Here is a 19,541-nt window from a genome sequence, read left to right on the forward strand (position 1 = left end):
TGTAGTGCCCATGGGAAAGGCTGGAACTCACTGATGAAATCCTACCCTTTGGAGCACCACTTCAGTCAGTATCAAGTGGAGATGCTGCCTGGGAGCTAACCCTGTCCTTTTTGGAATGGTGGAATAGGATTTCTGAATGTCCATCCTCTGTCCAACCAGAAAACTGCCTCATATTCAATATGTCCAATTAGCAAATACAGAGGAATATAAAGGGCCTGGAGAATGAAGTCTTTCTTCTTGCTCAGGTAGAATCATGGAATGGTTTGGGTTGGAAGAGACCTTTACAGAACATCTAGTCCAACCACCTTAACCATTAGCAGGGACATCAGGCAGTTCTTCCTCTTCTCTCATAGCCTCAGGATACCTTTTAGACATCTTAATAGTTGATGGGACACTTCAGAAGAAAGAATGTTTTATTTTCAACAAGGAGGAATTAGAAGGTTGAGAACTTCCAGAACTTTCTTAGATACTGTAGGTTTTTTTATTTTTTTTTAAGAGGGAGAAATGCAAAGCAAAATAGTTTAAAATTTAGATGAGAGACAAGAAGTTCAACATTTAATTCCCAGAAGGGAGAGAAGTTCTCAAAAGATTTGTGCACTCAGGAAACCTGCTGAACATCTTGGTTTTTAGTATGCAACCAAAATGACCGGGAACTGGTTTTGATAACATCAATTTCCAAAATTCCATCCTTGTCTTTACTGCAGATTGAGCCTTAAAAAACCACAGCAAACAGCCAGTTACAAGATACTTCTCCTTCTTGTTTTAATAGATGTCAGGGCATACAGGTAGTGCCTGGGCACCCAGCACTGGGTACATTAGGGTTATGCAGTATAACCTCACATTTGGCCTGTTTAGAGCATCGGATTTCTTTTTCTTTATGGTCTCCCAGTTCTGCTACTCTGGTGACATAAACCAGGTTACTTTTTGTCTTAAAACCAGGCTCTGTGCTAAAAGTCTGTCTTTCCCAGGCTTGGAGCTGCTGCTTGATGAGGTTTACGACACAGTTTTCTCCGCGGCAGAGCCCGCCCGCACTTTCTCAGAGACCGGCGTCTATCGGATCCTCCAGAGGCGGTTCCTGGCAGTTCAGCTGGCCACCTCTGGAAAGTTCAGGTGTAAGTAGCACCCAGGTGATGCCCTGTAAAAAGGGTGACAGTTTCGTAGCTTATGTATGACAGGTGCCATTGGGGAGAGTTGTTCTAGGAGTTTCTCACTCTAAAAGCTTATAACAACACAATTTCAGTGCAAGATGCAAGGACTCTGAATTACAGCTGCCTTTTATCCTCTGCACCTACCTTCTTACCTTGAAAAGTAAGGTAAGACAGGTAAGAAGTAACTAAGACACTTACTCTGCACTTACATTCGTACCAGCTGATTGTACGTGTCCTCTGATCAATGCTTTCCTGTGCACTTGAAGTTCACATCAGTTGAAATCCCATGAACCCTCTGTATCTCTTGCCCTGAGATTATGGAGATGGATATGATGATTTATTAAATTAAAAGCCTGAGAAAATGCTCTCTAATTTATGTTGGTACGCTCAGAAACAGGAAGGATCTTAGACTGACCACAACACGCTCCATTCCCAGGAGGTCACACAACAGTTTGTAGTGCCTTAGCCAGCAAGGCTGAACTTTTGGATCTGTCCTTGGGCCCATTCCTGGTCAGGGCAGGTACATGGGGAGAGTTTCTCTGCCCACAGGCAGTGAACTCTGTGGGACAGGAGGTCAGGTACCTCCTCCTTCCTGCACCAGAGCCCAAGAAAACTGCCTTGGCCAAGGAAAGTTTAAAACCCCTGCATGATACTTCATCCTCCCACCAAAACTCCTCTGACATTGCTGTCTGACCCTCACTAAGGAGTTGCATCGTTAGAAATATTAAGCAGATACTGATGTCAGTCTTCTGGCCACGTAGTCACACATTTTTCTGGTTTTGGGACAAGCTGATAATTCTGGGGAGTCTGGAAAGTGTCTTCCTCCTCTCACTGCACAGTGGTTTTGGCTTAGCTCTGGCTGTAGCTGGGGCTGCAACAACTGTCAAAACAGATGAAACTGTAACAGCCACAAGATGGAGATGTGACCCTGTTCATCAGCCACCGAGGGGGTGCTCTGGTGACTTACCCAGCTCTCACACCACCACCTGAAGCCTCTTGCATTAGGAAAGTTGTCAGACTCCTTGATGAGCAGGTTGCTCTGATAAGATGCTCTCGCTGCCTCAAACCGGTAGCTGAGTGTAGCTGGAAAACTCTTGAAAGTAAGAGATGTTTAGGCTGTAGAATTTCAGTTTTATATAAACAAGCAAAATTTCTGTTGGAAGATGAAAGTCCTGTATTGGAGAGATCATAGCCCAGAAAATTTGCTTTATGAATTTTTTGGTGTCTCTGCCACTAAGGCCAGCTTGACAGTAATAGGGTCTTCATATCCCTGCAGAGGGAAATAAAGAAGTGGGATGGGCCCAGCTCAAATCTCGAGAGTCAGGTGCAGATTTGTTTGCAGGAGCAATGCCTCATTCTCTTCAGAAACAAAATCAGAACAAAATCAATCCCCCAAGCTGCACATCTGTCTCTGTTGACCAACTTCGCTTTTGCGTTAAGGGCCAGAGCTACCTCAGCCTCCAGCACAGCTCCCTGGGAGAGATGCTGCTGCTCTGCCTACCTGCAACTGTGGCTGCAAAATGTGTTGAGGTTTTATCTTCTGTTTAGTTTTCAAAAATTAATACCTGCAGTAGAAAACCCTGGGGCAAATTATCCGGGGGAAAAAGGGGATGGAGAAGTTGCGTTTTGAGCTGGTACTTGAAATATCACTGAAAAAAATCAAGAAATTAAACTTTTTTTTTTTTCCCCTTCCAGATAGGCAAACAATGGCATCAAGCAGAGATGGCTCTGAAACTTTAAGCTTTCCCTCCTTAATTCACACTGGTTTCCTTGCAGGCCCCTCGAGGTGTGAGGCTGAGCGTTTCGCGGCCCTGCGCTACCAGCACCCCTTTGTGCCGTCCTGCACCGCCGACGGGGGCTACGAGCCACTGCAGTGCCAGCAGGGAGGACAGTGCTGGTGTGTGGACACCAAGGGGCAAGAGGTCCCAGGCACAAAGAGACGAGGACAACCCCCATCCTGTGGTAGGTGTGAGGTTTGGAAAAGGAAACATGAGCCCATCTCTTGGCGTCCTTGTAAAGGAAACTCAAAGGATCAACTCCTTTCTCAGCTCTGATGGGTTCTGGTGTTCAAAAACTGAGATCCTGAAACCCCCCTGGGGTTAAGAATCACATTCTAATAAACTGTTAAATATCATATTTGTTTTATTTTCTTTTCTCTTTAGCCTTTTAGTTTTGCATGCAGCAAGGCTTTTCTTTGCAGCCCTGATATCTGTTTCTTGACTCCAGGAGCTGGGGCCTTAAGTTGGAATATCTGGGATAATATAAAGAAGCCAGTGATGGTGGTTTTGGGTTTTACCTCTTTCCCTTGATGAAATACTGTGGAATTTCTAAGTCATCTCCCACCCTGAGCACTTTTTTCCCATCACTGTCACTGCATATTTTGCCATGAAAACTACCAAATCCAGTCAGAATACACCCAACAAACAATTCAGAAAAAGTGTATAGGTTTGGGCTTTGAGAGATTCCACAGAGAATACACCATCAAATCAGTGCCCTAAATGGAAATGACAGCAAAAATGTGCAAGGGCTGGAGGGGAGGAGGAAAGTTAAAACACCTCACCCTGAAGTGCACTACCTAAATATTCAGGATTGTGCTGGAGGTCTGGGGCACAGGGTCTTAATGCGGGGGCTGCCTTCCGGGAAAGTAAATTGCTCTGTCTGCAAGACACAGCCTTACAATGCAGCTAGAGAAGGAGGAATCTGCCCTAGGTGTCACAGATCCAAGTGCTCAGAGTGCTCTGGGCACAGACAGGCTTACTGTGAAATGAAAATGTTAGCCTGCCTCCGAGGCTGATCACCAAGGATATTGCAAGGGAACCTCTGAGGGGCCTCGCCATATGTTGGGACTGCTTGTTTTCTCTTTGAATGTGCTTTACTGAGCCCTCCTGATGATTTTTGTGGGAAGGAAGGGGAGGGGGGACAATGACTTGAGGCTGCTTGCAGCTTTTTTTGGCAGACTCAGGAAATTTCAGCAGGGAAAAATTGCTGCAGAGGTTTCGCAGATTAACTCCTGAGAAGGTATTTCATGAGGATATAGCTGCAGTCTGTTTCAGACACCTACATTCCCTGTGTGTGTCTCCAGTTCTGCTCTGATTTATTTCATGTTCAAAGAGCATGTAGATGTGGTACTTTGGGACATGGTTTAATTGTGGACTTGACAGTGCTGGGTTAGTGGTTGGATTCTATAATCTTACAGGTCTTTTCCAATCTTAATAATTCTATGATTCTATGATTCTTTAGTGTCTTTGGCTCTCACACTCAGCGCCATGAACACTAGAGGAGCCAGAGCTGTAGGTGTGGGCAGCATGTGGGGTCCTCACATCACCTGGGGCACCAGGCAGTCCTGATAAGGGATGTGCTGCTTTTCAGACCTTTTACAGTAAATTCACCCCAGCAGTGCTTTTGTGTTTATTCTTTCTCCCTCTGCTTTGATTTTTTCAATGGTGGCTAGGAGGGGAGAGTGTTTATGAACCATGATCCTACATTTGTTTCATATTACTGTTCTTGTGGAATTGTGGCTTGCATTAACTTACTTGTCCTTGGAGGAATGTTCTCCATCCCTCTAACCACGAGCCAACATTGAAAACAGGAGAGGCCCATCCTACAGAAAGTGTGTTTGCAAAGAATCTGCTGGGAGGGACCCTGAACCCCTGTCAGGAGCTGTGGAGCAGGACAATGGTGCAACAGGAGGAGTGAGAAAGATGTCAGTCACAGAATGTCAGATTGCTTGCTTATCTATTTTAGCAGCTTTTTTAGATTTACACCTTTTATCCTTACTGTTAACAGAGCTTATGACTGCTTTGTCATATTGCCTGGTCATGGAATAAATGGAGATTGAGTGGGGAGCCCAAGGAAGGCTGTGCTGGAGCAGACTAAAGCTGTCTTGTCCCCTACTGGGACAGCAGTGGTGCTTAGGGAGAAAGTGTGAGAAACAGGGAAAATGCACATAGCTTCCATATATCCTTCTGCAGGCAGGAGGGGCCCCAAACTGAAGGCTGAGCCCAGATTATTGTGCTCAGCCCTCCTGTATGGAGTTATCTTCCAGGGATTTGCCTAAGTGCCCCTTAACCCTTTATCTTTCCTAGCACTCTCTAGCAATAAATTTCATGATCATAATTCCATGTTCCACTTCTGGACTTCTCTGTACTGTGAGAAATACTGAATAATAATTGTCTACTGTGGATGATGTGGAGAATCCTGTTTTTTGAAAACCTTTATCAATTATTTTTTTTTGTTTAAGCTGAATGGTCTCTCCTAATGGAAAATATGTTCTGTCCTTCCGATATTTTTGCCTCCCTTCTCTATAGTTCTGCTACTTTTGCATCCCTTCTCTATAATTCTGCTACTTTTCAAGGAAAGGTAACTGTGTGGCACATGAGTCAAGCTGCTGCATGCGTTCCAGAGATCCAGTCAGTGCTGTAACCATCCTGTCTGTCTGATTCTCAATGTCTTTATATTTACCAGGTCTTTCCTTTTTTGATGACTTAGTCCTTCTTCAGTGATGTGTTGCATCCTAACTTGGAGCCATTGCTGCCTGTGTATGAATCTACAGATGGGTCTGGATGCAGCTACACCTGTGACATAGCTTAGCCCAGGGTATGGGTGGCCAGGGCCACTGTTGGTACCCTCAGTACCCTGATATTTGACTACTTTTGTTGAAATCTTGTATTTTTTCCCTTAGAGCCTGCTTGTGAATGCCATCCATGGTCCTTAGCACTCTATTACTGCTTATTTTAACGATTTGTTTTCAAACCTCTTGTAAATGAACACCTCAATATGAAACTGCAGATCTAGTTAGGAAACCTCCATAAATCCCTCCTTAGGGGGCATTGGTCAAAAAAACTTTCTGTTCTTCTGCAGAAAGTTTCTCTTTCTTAGGTTCACATATTGCACCTGGATCATCAGAGGTTCCCATTAGCAGCAGGCATCCTACAAGGTAGTTACAGTATTTGGAAAAGACTTTGTTCTTTCAACCATAGAAACAGGAACGAAGATTTACATTGGGAAGCAATAGAACCTGCAGAGCACAGAACTCGGGCATAGGGAAGGAATATTTCCTTTCCTTTTGTGTCTTGACTGGTGAATTTTATTTACATAGCATATGCAATAACAGTTCAAATTTCCATATCAATGTGCACGATGCACAGTTGAGAATCAGGTTAATGTGCACTTCTGAGTCATTTCTGCCCCAGCTGCTTGAAATAGAGTTGTAAGTGTGGAAGATACCAGAGCTTGCATATTTTTTCTTAAATCTTTCCCTAGGTGAAGAACAAGGGTGCATCTCTGAGAGGCGACGGGCCTTGACGAGGCTCTTTTATGGCCCTGCTGGGTACTTCAGTCAGTCCAGTTTGTTTTCCACACCAGATAAGCAGACGGAAAAAACAGCTGGCTTTTCAAGACCCTGCCCTCCTTCCTTCAAGGAGCTGTTTCTGGGCTCTGGATTGTCATCCCCAGTTGCACAAAGCCCATTTGTCAGCCCGACTTCTGGGTTAGAAACTACCCTTAGTGAAGCCATCACGGGGATGTTCCCATCAAGGGAGCTGGCTCAAGTGGCACTACAATTTACTGCCAATCCAAAGCGTTTCCAGGAAAACCTCTTCGGAGGAAGGTTCTTGAAGAATTTGATCCAGTTTAACTTCACAGGAGCACTTGGCACTAGTGGGAAATACAGCATTGGCCAATTTTTCCAACAGGAGGATGCATCAGAGAGGAATAACAGCCAAAGCCCTCTGGAATCAGCTGAGGCATTTTCATTGGAGGTATCAAAGGGGAGTTCCGTTTTGAGTAAACCTCTTGTAGGCAGCTTTGGCCGCATAGTAACTCTACAGGACAATCAGAACATGATGAAATTCCTTTCCTCTGTTCTGGAACTGCCAGAGTTCTTTACTTTTCTTCAACAAGTGATTTCTGTCCCCAAAAACGTTGCTGAAGATTTAGGTGAAGTGGTGCAACTAGCATTGGGATCCAAAGACTGTGGTGAGCAGCCAAGGGATCTGTTTGTTCCAACATGCACCAAGGAAGGGAGGTATGAAGAAGTTCAGTGCTATGCAGGAGAGTGCTGGTGCTTGGACCCTTCAGGTAAGGAAATTCCAGGCTCAAGACTTCCAGGCAAACGTCCAAGGTGTCCCACTGATTGTGAGAAGCAAAGGAGAAACCTGCAAAACCTGAAGAAAAGTCTGCCTGCGGGATCAGACCTTTTTATTCCCTCTTGTACCGAGGATGGAGACTTTCTGCCACTCCAGTGTTATGGGACAAATTGCTTCTGTGTGGATTTGAATGGCAAGACTATTCCAGGAATAAGGGGAAAAGCTGGAAAGCCAATGAAATGTAAGTCTTAGGGACTGGGAATTTAAAGATGCTTTCTTTTATGTTGGAATTTCATGATTCTTTCTTTATATCTGATTGTATCTGGTGATATATGGATGATGAATGCAAATGATATTGTCTCCTAAAAGGAAAGCAAGTCAACTTTGCAGTGGCAGGGGGATAGTGGGAAGTACAGTGTATGTATTGTCCAAACAAAAGAGAGAAATTCAGTGGCTGATAGGCTTCTCTTAAGGACCATGCAGTCAGGCCAGAAAAGTGAGTTACAAATGACTGCTCAGACATCAATTTGGCAACTTGCTTATAGACTGTGAATTGCCTCTTCTTGCCCTTCTATTAATGAAATACAAAGGAAGAAGGAAGCACATGGGCTGGGGATACTTGTCTTTCAAGTTTCTGTGAACTGAAAATGGCACATCAACAGGTATAACAGACCAAAAGAAGAGCCTGCTTCTCATTTTGGGAGGGATATCAGAGTATCCAGAGAGTGGTATGTAGTGAGGGAACTCCTTTGAATCACAGTTTGCAGAAGTAGTCGGGAGTTTATCACAATGATCTGAATTGGGATGGGATTTATATCTAGCAACCCATCTGTGCAAACAGAAATAAACAGTTTCAGAATTCTCTGGTGCCCAAAAGAAGATGATCTCCTGTGGGTTACTGGGTTTATAGAGCTGCTTGGTGACGAAGTGAAATTTGGCAGAAAAGACTTCCAAATCAAACTCACTCCAGTATTTTGAGGGATGGTATTTTTGTATTTAGCAGCAATGTTCAGTGGAGAATGGGAAGAGAGGACACACAGTCTTAAAATTCTGGTTAGGTTCAAGGGGAAATAAATCAGTATTACCATGCTATTCAAATGGCTGGTTTTGCAGGGATTGGCTGAATAAGAAGCAACTCCCAGATTACCAAGTGTAGCTGAAAATACCTGGTTGGTGCAAACAGATTCAAGAAGGCATTTAGTGGCACCAAGCACCTATCCCCCAATAAGAACTACAGGCACCTAATGTACTCACATATTTTTAAAAATCATATCTTTATGCATCTTTCAGGGCTCATGTCCCTTTGGAAATCTTACCCTGATTCACCATGGGACCTTAATATCACTAAGCTCGCTTAGTAACAGGCCAGGAATGTTGTTGTTAGTATTGGGATGAGTGACCAAGTTTTAGCAGTGGTGTTTATTGTAACAGAGGGGTAGGAGTATTGTATATCTTCAGAGCATTCATAAGACATGCTCTGCATGTTTTTTTCTTTTCCCCAGGCCCAAGTGCTTGCCAAGTAAAAGCTGGTCAGGAGTTCCTAAAGGCTGCAAAGCTCCTGTTGTCAGATCCAGGCGCTGTGTCCCAGCTCTCCAGCATTTACCTCCCACAGTGTGATGCAGAGGGTGCCTGGAGGCAGGTGCAGTGCAGTGGCCCTCCCGAGCAAGTCTTTGAGTGGTACAACAGGTGGATTGCAGAGAACAACGAGGGCAAACCCCTGCCCATTGCTGACCTATTGAACATCGTATCTGGATATAAAGAGGCATCATCTAAAGGCTTTTCAGCTTTTGCTAAAGCTTTGTATGAGGCTGGGCACCAGAATGTCTTTCCCGCATTTGCCATGTATTCCTCCTTCACGGATCTCCCACCTGAAGTGCTGGAGGGAAACTTGACCAGTGCATCTCAGAGCATTTTGCTGGATCCATATACTTTCTGGCAGCTTCTGAATGAGCAGCTGACATATTACCCAGGACCCTATACTGATTTCAGTGCTCCATTAGACCACTTTGAACTTCGTGATTGCTGGTGTGTTGATAGCAAAGGAGAAGAGCTACAAGGAACAAAGGCAGGAGTGAACCAGGTTCCTGCGTGTAAGTAACAATTTCTGGCATGTAAGTAGTACTGTTTCTGGTCTTTTCTTTTATGCCACAGGAGAAGGAAGTCCTTTCAATTGTTGTGAAGTAGCAGACAATAACTTGTCAGAAAGGTCATCAGTACTGACATTATTGCTTGACATCAGAAATGGGGTAACTCATTTCTGATAAATAACTGGTGCCTCAGCTTTGGGAATAAGGAGGAATAAAGTTCCATTTCAAGTTTATGTAGATTTTGTAATTTGGAATTTGGACATGTAATGATTTTGCAGAAGATACTTAGCCAGGTGGCAGAGGACACTTTGAAGAGTTTTATGGAAAATTCAGGATTACACAGTGATGTAAATAACTTTCAAGAATGCCTTAAATTGAAGCAAGAGGGATTTTCTTTGCTGATTCTTACTATGTGGTCAAGACTAACAGGTATCTCCTAGAAGTCACTAGGAGAAGAGTGAGGTCAGCACTGAAGTTTGGTGATCCCTCTGTTTAGAGACCTCCACCAAAGCTACTGGGCCTTCTTTGGGGCTACTTCAGCAAATGACCTATATTATAGTCATCACTGAAATCATTCTTATCACGTAATATTTTTCCAGGTGTGAAGAAGGGACAGGACAATGAATGACAAACTGCCAGAGATTCCAGTTCTGTGGGCAGGTGGAGAATAAAGGGGATGAAGCAGATTAGCAGAGTTATTTTGGAGGAGCAGCTTTCATGAAGCTGGTTCAGTGTGTTGAAATACCCTTTCTGAGTCAGTAGATGTATGGAGGGGGCAGGCCAAGTGGCCACTCTGGACCCAAGGGATGTTCGTTTTCCTTTCTGACTCTCACTTCTGATCATTCACAGTTTTTTATGGCAGCAACTGAGGGAATATTCTGTAGAGACATATTAACTCTGTTTATAACCAATGAAGACTTATTTTAAAATCATCAAGCATTTGGCCTAGGACTTGGAGAATATTTGGGTGATTCCTGGTACTCTCAGACTCTTGCTATTAAATAGCTAAGCATTTAACAAGTCACCTTCACTTGCTTCATTATGCAACTCAAAAGTGAGCTAGTGCAGAAGGAAGCAGATGATGCTAATTAAAAGACCAGGTAGTCTTCACATGAAAACGTTCACTGGATTTAGATGAAAGTTGTTAATATACCTTTGCTTCTACAGGTCCTGGTATATGTGAAGGTGTGAAGCAGAAAGCCATGAAATTCATGGAGGAGGCAGAGCAGCTCATCTTAGCCTCAAATGAGTCCCACTTTGCTTTTGGAGAGAGCTTCTTGATGGCAAAAGGGATACAGCTCACAGACAGGGACCTCCTGCGCTCTGCTCGGCCCTATGAGTCACAGGTGCTGGACTCCCAAAAGCTGCTCTCAGGCAGTGACTCTGCTCTCCAGCTGGCTGCATGGTCAGGTGGGTGAAAGGGAGATGAGAGCTTAATTAAATGGAGTCATGCCCAGGATCTGTGCAAGTGTACTTTGCTGCAAAGGAAGTGCAACTCAGCAGGTATAATTAATCAGTGTCATTAACGTGCCAAGCCAAGAGCTGATTTCAGTTGTCTCACATGTATGACACAGTGCAGATATAAAATCTGGGCACTTACCAGCCTTTATGTACTTGCAAAATTATTAATTTGTCTTCTGAAGTACAGAGGACACTCAGGTTTTTGTGAACACGTTTAAGATATCCTGTATTGGACACTAAGAGCTTTCTTTTACTTCTCTTTTATAGTCCTGCGCTTCTATTGGCAGACTCACTTTTCTTCAAAAGGTTCTGCTGGGGAAGCAGCACAGCTGGGATTTCTCCCTTACATCCCACAGTGTGATGGCCTGGGAAACTGGGAGCCAACTCAGTGCTATGAGAGCACAGGTGAGCAATTCCTAACAAGATACTCTGGGGTGTCTGAGCAAATCAAAACTAAGAAGAATTCTAATAAAAAGGTAGAAAACCAGGATTCTTGTAGTCAAACTGGAGAAGGGTGATGTGGTCTACAAGATGTGTGGAAAATTGACTGGAGTGAGGGACTCAAGTGGCAGCTCACTGGGGCACAAAAAATTAGTAGCTATTCAGTTGCTTGCTGCTAGTTGTGTTCCTTGGGGCTCATTCCAGGGGCTGGTATTGCTTAGTGCCTTCATTCATGACCAGGACGATGACATGGAGTGCATGCTCGTCGAGTTCATGGGTGATGCCAAATTTCTGGGATTAGATGATATGCTGCAGGATAGGGCTGCAACGGGAGAGTCTCACCAGAGGTGCTATATTTCCATTCTCACCACTGCTCTCAGGTGTGGTCTACTGATCCCTGGATAGCAGAGTTAACTGTGACTTAGATTTACTGAGCCCTTTCTATAGTTCTGCTGAGGCTGAAAATCTTCCCGGTATGCAACAAAGCACACTGCAATACATCATTTAAAATAAAGCTGCTCTTCTTCCCCGGCCAGGTCATTGCTGGTGCGTGGATGAGAGAGGACGTTATGTCATGGATTCCTTGGTCTCACGCTCAGCAGAACTTCCCAAATGTCAGTTGGTTTTTCTTCCTAAATATTTTTCTGTACTTGTTCTTACAAATTTTAGTATTTATTGAAAATTCTAGTATGATATGCATGAAGTAGGGGGCTTGCTTCTAACTGCTGTAAGAAAAGAAAAATTAATTTTATGCTTATTTTGCTAATTCATTTCATTTAATTATGCATGATTTTGGCTTGCTTGATTTGAGTAGACCCTCTACTGTTGGTGTCCCTGCCTGAGCAGGGGGATTGGACCAGCTGTCCAACCAGATGTTTCCAGATGTCCCTTCCACCCTCAGCTGTTCTGTGGTTATCAAATACTAATCAGGAATTCCCTACCTGAGGCTGTAGGAGAGCCTATTGCAGATGTGTGAAGGAGATGGTGACAGATGCCTTTCTCTTGCTTAGGTCTCAGAACTCGATTTTATTTTAATGTAAATGTCCATTTTCCCTCTCCCAGGCCAGACTTCATGTCAGCGATCTCAAACTAATGCATTAATTTCCAGCTGGAGACAGGGCAGCTCAAAGGTGGATGTGTCTGCAGCTGATCTATTCATCCCCAACTGCCTTGAGGTGATTTACCGTGACTTAGGGAGGAAGCAGTTTTGCTCACACCACACCAAAGTCCTGTACACTTTCAGCCCATGCTCCTTAAGCATCCCTTGTGCATTTCTATTAACCTGAAAGAAAAGGGTAAGGCAAAACTAACAGAAGGCATTGCCCTGCAGAAGGCAGAACTTAAATAGTTCTGAGGTGAAGACTGGGAAGAGGAAACTCTGTTCCTGCCCACGATTCCCTCCCACAGGTTGGCTCTGCCTGGTGCTTTTGCAGAGTTGTACTTGGAAGGCACACCTTAATTGACTGACATTTGGGGGCTCTTTCTTCTTGAGCTGTGAGAGAATTACAGGAGAGCTGGATGCAGATATCCCAGAATAGGGTCCATGATGCTCTCAAAATGTGACAGTGAGCAGGATAGAGATGGGCAAGAACAGAGATTTCATGTAATAGAATCATTATCATATAGAATCATGTAATCATTAGGTTGGAAGACCTCAGAGATCATCAAGCCCAACTATTACCCCAGCATTGTGGAGTCTACCACTAAACCAGATCTTTAAGCACCACATCTGCACATTTTAGAACACATTTCAATCCAGGATTTTACCAGAACTTCATCTCAATGGGCTTTTAGTTTGCATCCTATTTAATGTTTGGACTCGATGATCTTAGAGGTCTTTTCCAACCTAAATGATTCTTGATTGTCTCGGGGACTTGCCTATGTATTAAATTAGGTAGATTGTATTTTTTGATTTTTTTCAATATGTTATATTAATGGAAAAATTAGTACAATAAAAATACAACAAAATAAAAACAATAAATAATGTAAATAAATAAAACATTTTAACCAACCTTTGGGGTATGGATTGAGGCATAACTGTATTAAAATGCATTACTCTACAATGACATGTCCTGATTTTTTTTTAGACAGGCGAATACACTGTGCTACAGAGATCTGACACAGGTATTTGGTGTGTGAATCCTGCGTCAGGAGAAATATTTCAGCGTGGCAGCAAAGCCTTGGATGGCAATCCTGAGTGTGAGTAATGCTTTACCCACCACCTGTGGTGCTTGTGGAGATGCCTCATGCTTAGCAGCATATGTGCTTTCCTTTTCAGAACGCTGCCTGTGAAACATGGGAGGCTTATAGTTTAATTCCTCAGTGACACAGTACATACAAGCACATCAACACTGAAAGGGTGTCCAAAAATAATTACCCCTTACTTTCATAACACCAGAAATAAACTAGTTTAGACAAACTGATGGATAAGCTGCTATCCATTTTTTTACCTTCCATTTCTTACCACCAGAGAAAATTCTTAGACTTTTCTAAGGGAGTGAATTCTGAGCTGTGGGAACTAGGCCACATGCAGGCACTGAGTCCGTTTGGCATGATCCTCAACCACTTTATGGAATGGAATTGGACCTTTAGTACCTTTTTATTGTCTTCAAATAAAGACAGAGAATTGTTGAAGTCTCATAGGAGGTGGTCGACTCAAGAAGTTAAAGAATTGCCGTTTGCATGAATTGGGATGCTCTATTGGAGCCTGTGCCCTGGGTCTGCTCTTCTGAACAGTACAGGCAACCCAAGAGCCCACAGTTCTGCTGTGCTTGTTCTGCAGTTCTTTAACTAGTGGTTTTAGCTAAAGAACAATATTGTCTCAAGTTCAGATTGAACTTTTTGGATCTTCTTGTCGGGGGGTGGTTCTGCTCGCTCACGTCCCTGTTTTGTGTGTTTGTGGGAGACCATAAGTATTGCTTTTTCATGGCTGTTTTTCCCCCCAGTTTTGTAGGTATGAAACTAGGACATATTAACTGTTTTAAAAAGTAAATGGTCATATTGTTACATTTAAGATTACCTTGATCAAAAATTTTTGCTAAAAAGATTAGTTTGATTTTTTTAACCTTTTAAATATCAGTGTCTAAATGATATACTATGAAACTTATGGGAAAAAACCCAGAGTTTTTTCAATTACTTTATTCATGTAAATGCATATAACTTACACTTTATTCTTTAGAAAAAAAATGTGTTTTCTAGTGGAAGTAAAATTTCCCATTTCTGTAATAATTAAAATTATTTATAGTTTCATGATCACTCATCTTTCTTCCTTCTAACAAAACAGTCTGACAGCACTGCTGTTAAAACCTTTAGGACAATTTATTGTCTTCTTTTCTGTAACTTGCAATGAATTTCTCTCTTTAAAGGTCCCAGTTTCTGTAATATGCTGAAGTCTAAAGCTGTTTCACGAGACTCTGCCAAAGGCTACATCCCACAGTGTGAAGGGGAGGACGGGAGTTTCTCACCTGTGCAGTGCAGCCAGGGTCAGGAGAGCTGCTGGTGTGTCTTTGACAATGGAGAGGAGGTGCCAGGGACACGAGTGAGTGGAGGAAGACCAGCATGTGCAAGTGAGTTCCTGTTTGAGCTACATGAGCAAATCCAGGTCTGGAACTTAACCCAGATCCTAAATTTTTCCACTCTTTAGTTGTATTTAATCCTATTTCTTCAGACCTGTAGAGACTTTTGCTCAAGCAACATGCTTATCTTTGCCCAGACCTGCCTGGGCATGATGTCCAGTTTTCTTCAGGTGCTTTGTCAGGGAAAAAGGAGAAGGGACTGTATCTTTTTATTCATAAAATTGGTTGAATCAAACCAGTTGAGCTATAAAACCCAGCTATAAAGTCAATCTGAACAGCTTGCTGCAAACTCGAATCTGTTCCAGTCTGACCTGGCTCTGGGATTAAAAACCATTCAGCTGACTGAAATAAAATTTGAAAAATGTATGCTTCTGCCATTCCAACTCTTGACTGCTGACCAGAATTGCGAAAAGGATGTGCCAAAATGCTACATATTCACAGAGTATTTCCTGCATGACCGGAGCTGTGAAGCACTGGAATTCACTCAGGGTTTCCAGTGAGATGTCCAAATGGGAGGAATTTGAATAAATTTAATTTGCAGTGGCTCTTTATACATCTTCCCATCACTGAAGTGTAGCAAAATTAATTAAACTTTCTAAAAGGCTGTGCTCCAAAGTGTAGTGGTTAGTGGAAACTAATGTAAAAAGATGTAAAAAGAAAACCTTCAACTGGTGTCTTCAGGACACTGCTGTTTCCATAGTTCTTTTGTTGGTGGGATTTCTTTTTGTTTGCTTGATTTTGTTCGGTTTGGTTTGGGCTTTTTTTGACAAAAATGTAGGGAAAGGTGACCATATGAGAAGAAATTACTTCAGTTTCCTATAGTGAGTATGATATGGGGTCGTGGTTCAGTGGTGGACTTGGCAGTGCTGGATTAATGGCTGGACTCAGTGATCTTAACAGGTCTTTTCCAACCTTAATGATTCTACAATCCTATGATACAAATGCCTTTGTGTACCCAGCTGCCTGTAAGGTGTTTTAATCAACTAGGCAGCTGCTCAGTCAACTTGGAAACCACCAACAACATAATTTTCTTTGAACTCTCTTGTTCAAGGAGAGTTAGGAGGATGGGATTTTATGAGAAGCCAGAAGGAGACCTCATGGTTGTATCTGCCCCATGCTTGTGGTGTTGTGTGGAGATGCCCATCCAAGCTCTGAGGGGATGAGCTCCAGACAAAACTCAAACTAGTTGTAAATGTTAAGTCCTTGATATCTTCTTCTCTCCATGAAAGCTCATTTTCTAGATTTCCCCCTGAATTCCAACAGAATTTATGGAATATGTTCTAAGGAGGATGTAGGAGTACCCCAAGATATGCCTTTAAGATGATTTTACATTTTGGGTGCATATCTGTTGTTTTTTGGGATCCTGTAATGCTGTACTTTTCCTAGAGGAAACACTGACTGAATGATTAATGACCTTTCTTTTTTCAAAGACTGAGCTGAGAGGGAGAACTTCTTTGAAAATATAGTGGAAACCTGGCTTGACTGAAAGCTATTTGTTACTTTCTGCATAGAGATTGAAATAATTTTTAATAATTTTTCTGGATTTTGAAATAACAATGGAACTTTTCATGATAAACAACTTAGTAATTGTGTAAAAATAAAGAAGAAAAAGTTACTTTTCTCCTCAGTCTATCCAACCTTATACCTCTAGTCCCGAGAACTACTAATAATCATTCAGGAAAAAGGAATAATCTCTCACTACTTGTCTATCAGGAAAACAAACTGTTTTGGTGGGAATATATGATAAACTTCTTCTTCAGCATCAGAACAGACAGCTGTAAACAGAAAGTAATAATCCACAGTGCCCAGTGCATGCAAGTTTTTCATTAGTTTAATCATTTCCATCAGAGGTAGAATCCAACTTCTTCTAGTTGACATGCACTGGAGGGACGATGCCAAGTATTCTTGCAGTCCTCACAGGCGTCTCCCATCCTCATGCCACTGCCCACAACTCTGAGTAGAGATAGAGGAGAGAAAGGTCTCCAGAGAAGGTTCTGGAGATGTTAGTTTCCTTGTGGAAATCTTTAGAATCACCTGTGAAAGAAGTGTCAATATTCAACTGGATCATGATTCACTCCTACAGGACCAAGAAACAGAAGAATCACAAAATGGTGCAGGCTTGATAATAGAAGTAAATGAAGTGACATCTGTAGAGGGATAAATGAGCAAATTAGTGGTGGTGAACTGAAACCTCTAAACCACACCAGGAAACCGTTGATCTCTTGAGTTTTGAGGGGTAGTTATTTCCCTGGTTCGTAAGACAAATCTCATTGGAACAGGCAGTAAAAGACTGTGGCAGCATGCAGCTGAGACTGGATATGACTTGCTGGATATAAAAACGTGTTAGAACAATTAAGAAACCACAGGATGGTTTTTACATACTTTGTGTAAAGAGATATTAATGTAATTAACACATGGCTGCGGATGTAGTTTAAATGGTCAGGATAAGTATTACTGTCTCTTTTGCAGTGATATCTTTTTGGTCCTAAAATCTTGGGAGATTTATTAAAAGTTTATTAAAGCAAGGATGCCAGGTTTCCACTTCTACTGAGAAAAAGAGTCTGGCTACAGAGTCAGTGAGTGGAGTGAAGGAATGTAGTGGCCACATTAACAGAGTTCTTGCAGAAATGATGCTATAAAGGAGACTTAGAAAAAAATATGCATTTGGATATTCAGCAAGATATGAAAGCCTTATATTTTGTCATTGAAATACACAGGGTTTGAAAACAAAGATATGCTGAACACACTGTATCCCAGATTCATCCTGCATTGTTTTAAGCTTTAACCGAGGTGGCTGCTAAGTTATGGAATTAATCTTCCTATCTCCATCAGAAGGGGAGAGGGAGACTCAGACCTGAACTATCATCAATGTTCGCCTCCCTCCAGTGACTAGGGATTTTGGGGCTGATCTGAGCACTGCAGTTTGGAAAATGATCTATGTATACACCAAGCAAGTGAATTGTATGATAACATCTTTTTCTTTATATTTATTTCTAAGCAAGAAAGTTCTTTATTATTCCTATGTTTTGTAGCTCTAGAACTCATAAATATTTAATTATTACCAGATATATTTAGTAGTCGATTGGGATTTGGCTAATACTGAGTGAAGCAGTTGGTTTGTTCTGATTAGTAGAAATGAATTATCATTGTAGTTAACCTGCAAAAATAGTCTGTTACAGTGGGGTAGCAGGATTGGAATGACTGTACGGTTGCAGAGTGAGTTGATAGGAAAAACTGTGCTCCAATTCCAAAGCTGTGTACTACTATTTCTGTATATATAAACTGTATATGCTGATCTGCTGGGTCACTAGAAACATCCTGGTGTTCTTGAAGACACCACAGTCATGAGCTCCTGATCTTAAAGTTTTCAGAGTTTAGTCTGAAGGGAATTGAGATAAGGTTTTTTTGGCTCTACCTGTTTCCACTAGATATCTTTTGTAAAGGTTTGTTCTGCTGATGGTTAGAAATCTCCTTCTCATTTCCTGCTTAAGTTTATTCATGGCTGTTTAAAATGTATCTGTTCTTAGAAACCATACACATACCTTTCTGGACCCAATGCATTACCCATCAAAGCCAATAATGTGCCTTTTCCTCAGCTTCAGTAAACTGAACCATACTGACATCAAACCAGATCCAAGCTGTTGAGTGGGAAATGCAAAGAGTGCTGTCTAGATTTTCCCTGCTGATATGAAGGTTTTGTGGACTTTTTACTAGAAGTCATAATATTATGCCACTAATACATATCTCCTTTCTCACGTGAAGGTCCACAGTGTGCTCTGCCCTTCGGTGCCTCATCTATTCCCAACGGAGCTGTACTTTGTGAAAACATTTCTGGACAAGCTCCAGGTGTCCAGCAGTGCCAGCTGGTGTGTCGTCAGGGCTTCCACAGTGCCTCTTCCAGCACCTCCTTCCAGTGTGATGTGCAGCAGCGGCGGTGGGTCCAGGTTGCCCCACTCCTCCAGGCCTGCCAGAGTATGTCAGAGCTGCTGGGGGTTGGGAAGGGCTCAGAGCAGAGCAAACAGATGCACAAAAATAAGCTTTCATCAGAAAGCTGCTGTGTGAATGACAATAATAGGGCGTAACAGTTATAAGGTGAAGTTGTTTGGTCCTGTCTTCTGCCATCCTCACCTCTGGCTCTTGGCTGGCCCCTGTGCCAGAAACAACTCTGCTTGCCTGTAATAATATAGCTATAAATAACTATTCATTCTATTTGCAGATTTTTCTTTGTTAGTTAAAAGATGCTGGCACCATAAGTAATTCTGATGGAACTACTTAGTCCTGGAAGACCAGATGAGCGCCAGATGTTTGAATTTGGCAGAACTCGACTGTTTATTTGCATAATCAAGTCACTGTTACATTTGCATCTTTTTTGCAGCAGCAGCCTGTTCTTTAGGATTATTGTTGTCTTTGTTCACTGGCTTTTGGTGTTTTTCAAACCATTTTGCTTTCAAGAAAAAAATGTCACTTTAATTCTTGGAAGAATTGGTTGTGTATTCAGAACTCATGTACTTGGGTACTAATGTTGACCTTTTCAATTATTTCAAATAGAGACATTTTCTGATCAAAAATGGCAATTTATAGCAGTGCTGGACTTTGAGAAATACAGGTTTTGCTGTCTAGCTTGCAACTACTTTTCATTTTCAAAGTAGGTTAAACCCATTAATCAATCTCCAGAATGGATTAAACTCATTCTAGGACTCTTATATTATCACATTTCCAATTGTACTCAGGTCTTCTATTCCA

General features: G+C 42.3%; 1 protein-coding gene and 1 long non-coding RNA gene across 2 annotated transcripts in view; one reads left to right on the plus strand and one right to left on the minus strand.

Moving 5' to 3' along the window:
- TG (thyroglobulin) overlaps positions 1–19,541 on the plus strand; it is a 147,979-nt gene that overhangs the window by 8,220 nt on the left and 120,218 nt on the right. Inside the window, exons 7-17 of the mRNA XM_051778582.1 lie at positions 969–1,112; positions 2,925–3,110; positions 6,411–7,475; positions 8,737–9,324; positions 10,489–10,731; positions 11,050–11,187; positions 11,760–11,837; positions 12,286–12,398; positions 13,311–13,422; positions 14,589–14,789; positions 18,561–18,770. Of these exons, the coding sequence (XP_051634542.1) occupies positions 969–1,112; positions 2,925–3,110; positions 6,411–7,475; positions 8,737–9,324; positions 10,489–10,731; positions 11,050–11,187; positions 11,760–11,837; positions 12,286–12,398; positions 13,311–13,422; positions 14,589–14,789; positions 18,561–18,770 (3,078 nt within the window). The remainder of the gene's footprint in view (positions 1–968; positions 1,113–2,924; positions 3,111–6,410; positions 7,476–8,736; positions 9,325–10,488; positions 10,732–11,049; positions 11,188–11,759; positions 11,838–12,285; positions 12,399–13,310; positions 13,423–14,588; positions 14,790–18,560; positions 18,771–19,541) is intronic.
- On the minus strand, positions 1,022–2,004 carry LOC127467076 (uncharacterized). The gene is made up of 3 exons (XR_007902967.1): positions 1,843–2,004; positions 1,358–1,457; positions 1,022–1,135 (listed from the first exon to the last, which is right to left on the minus strand). It is a non-coding gene; the product is annotated as an uncharacterized LOC127467076 (long non-coding RNA).

Source organism: Manacus candei, unplaced genomic scaffold, assembly GCF_025592945.1.
Source record: "Manacus candei isolate 608988 ecotype Guabito, Panama unplaced genomic scaffold, ASM2559294v1 h1tg000013l, whole genome shotgun sequence".
NCBI classification, from domain to species: Eukaryota; Metazoa; Chordata; class Aves; order Passeriformes; family Pipridae; genus Manacus; species Manacus candei.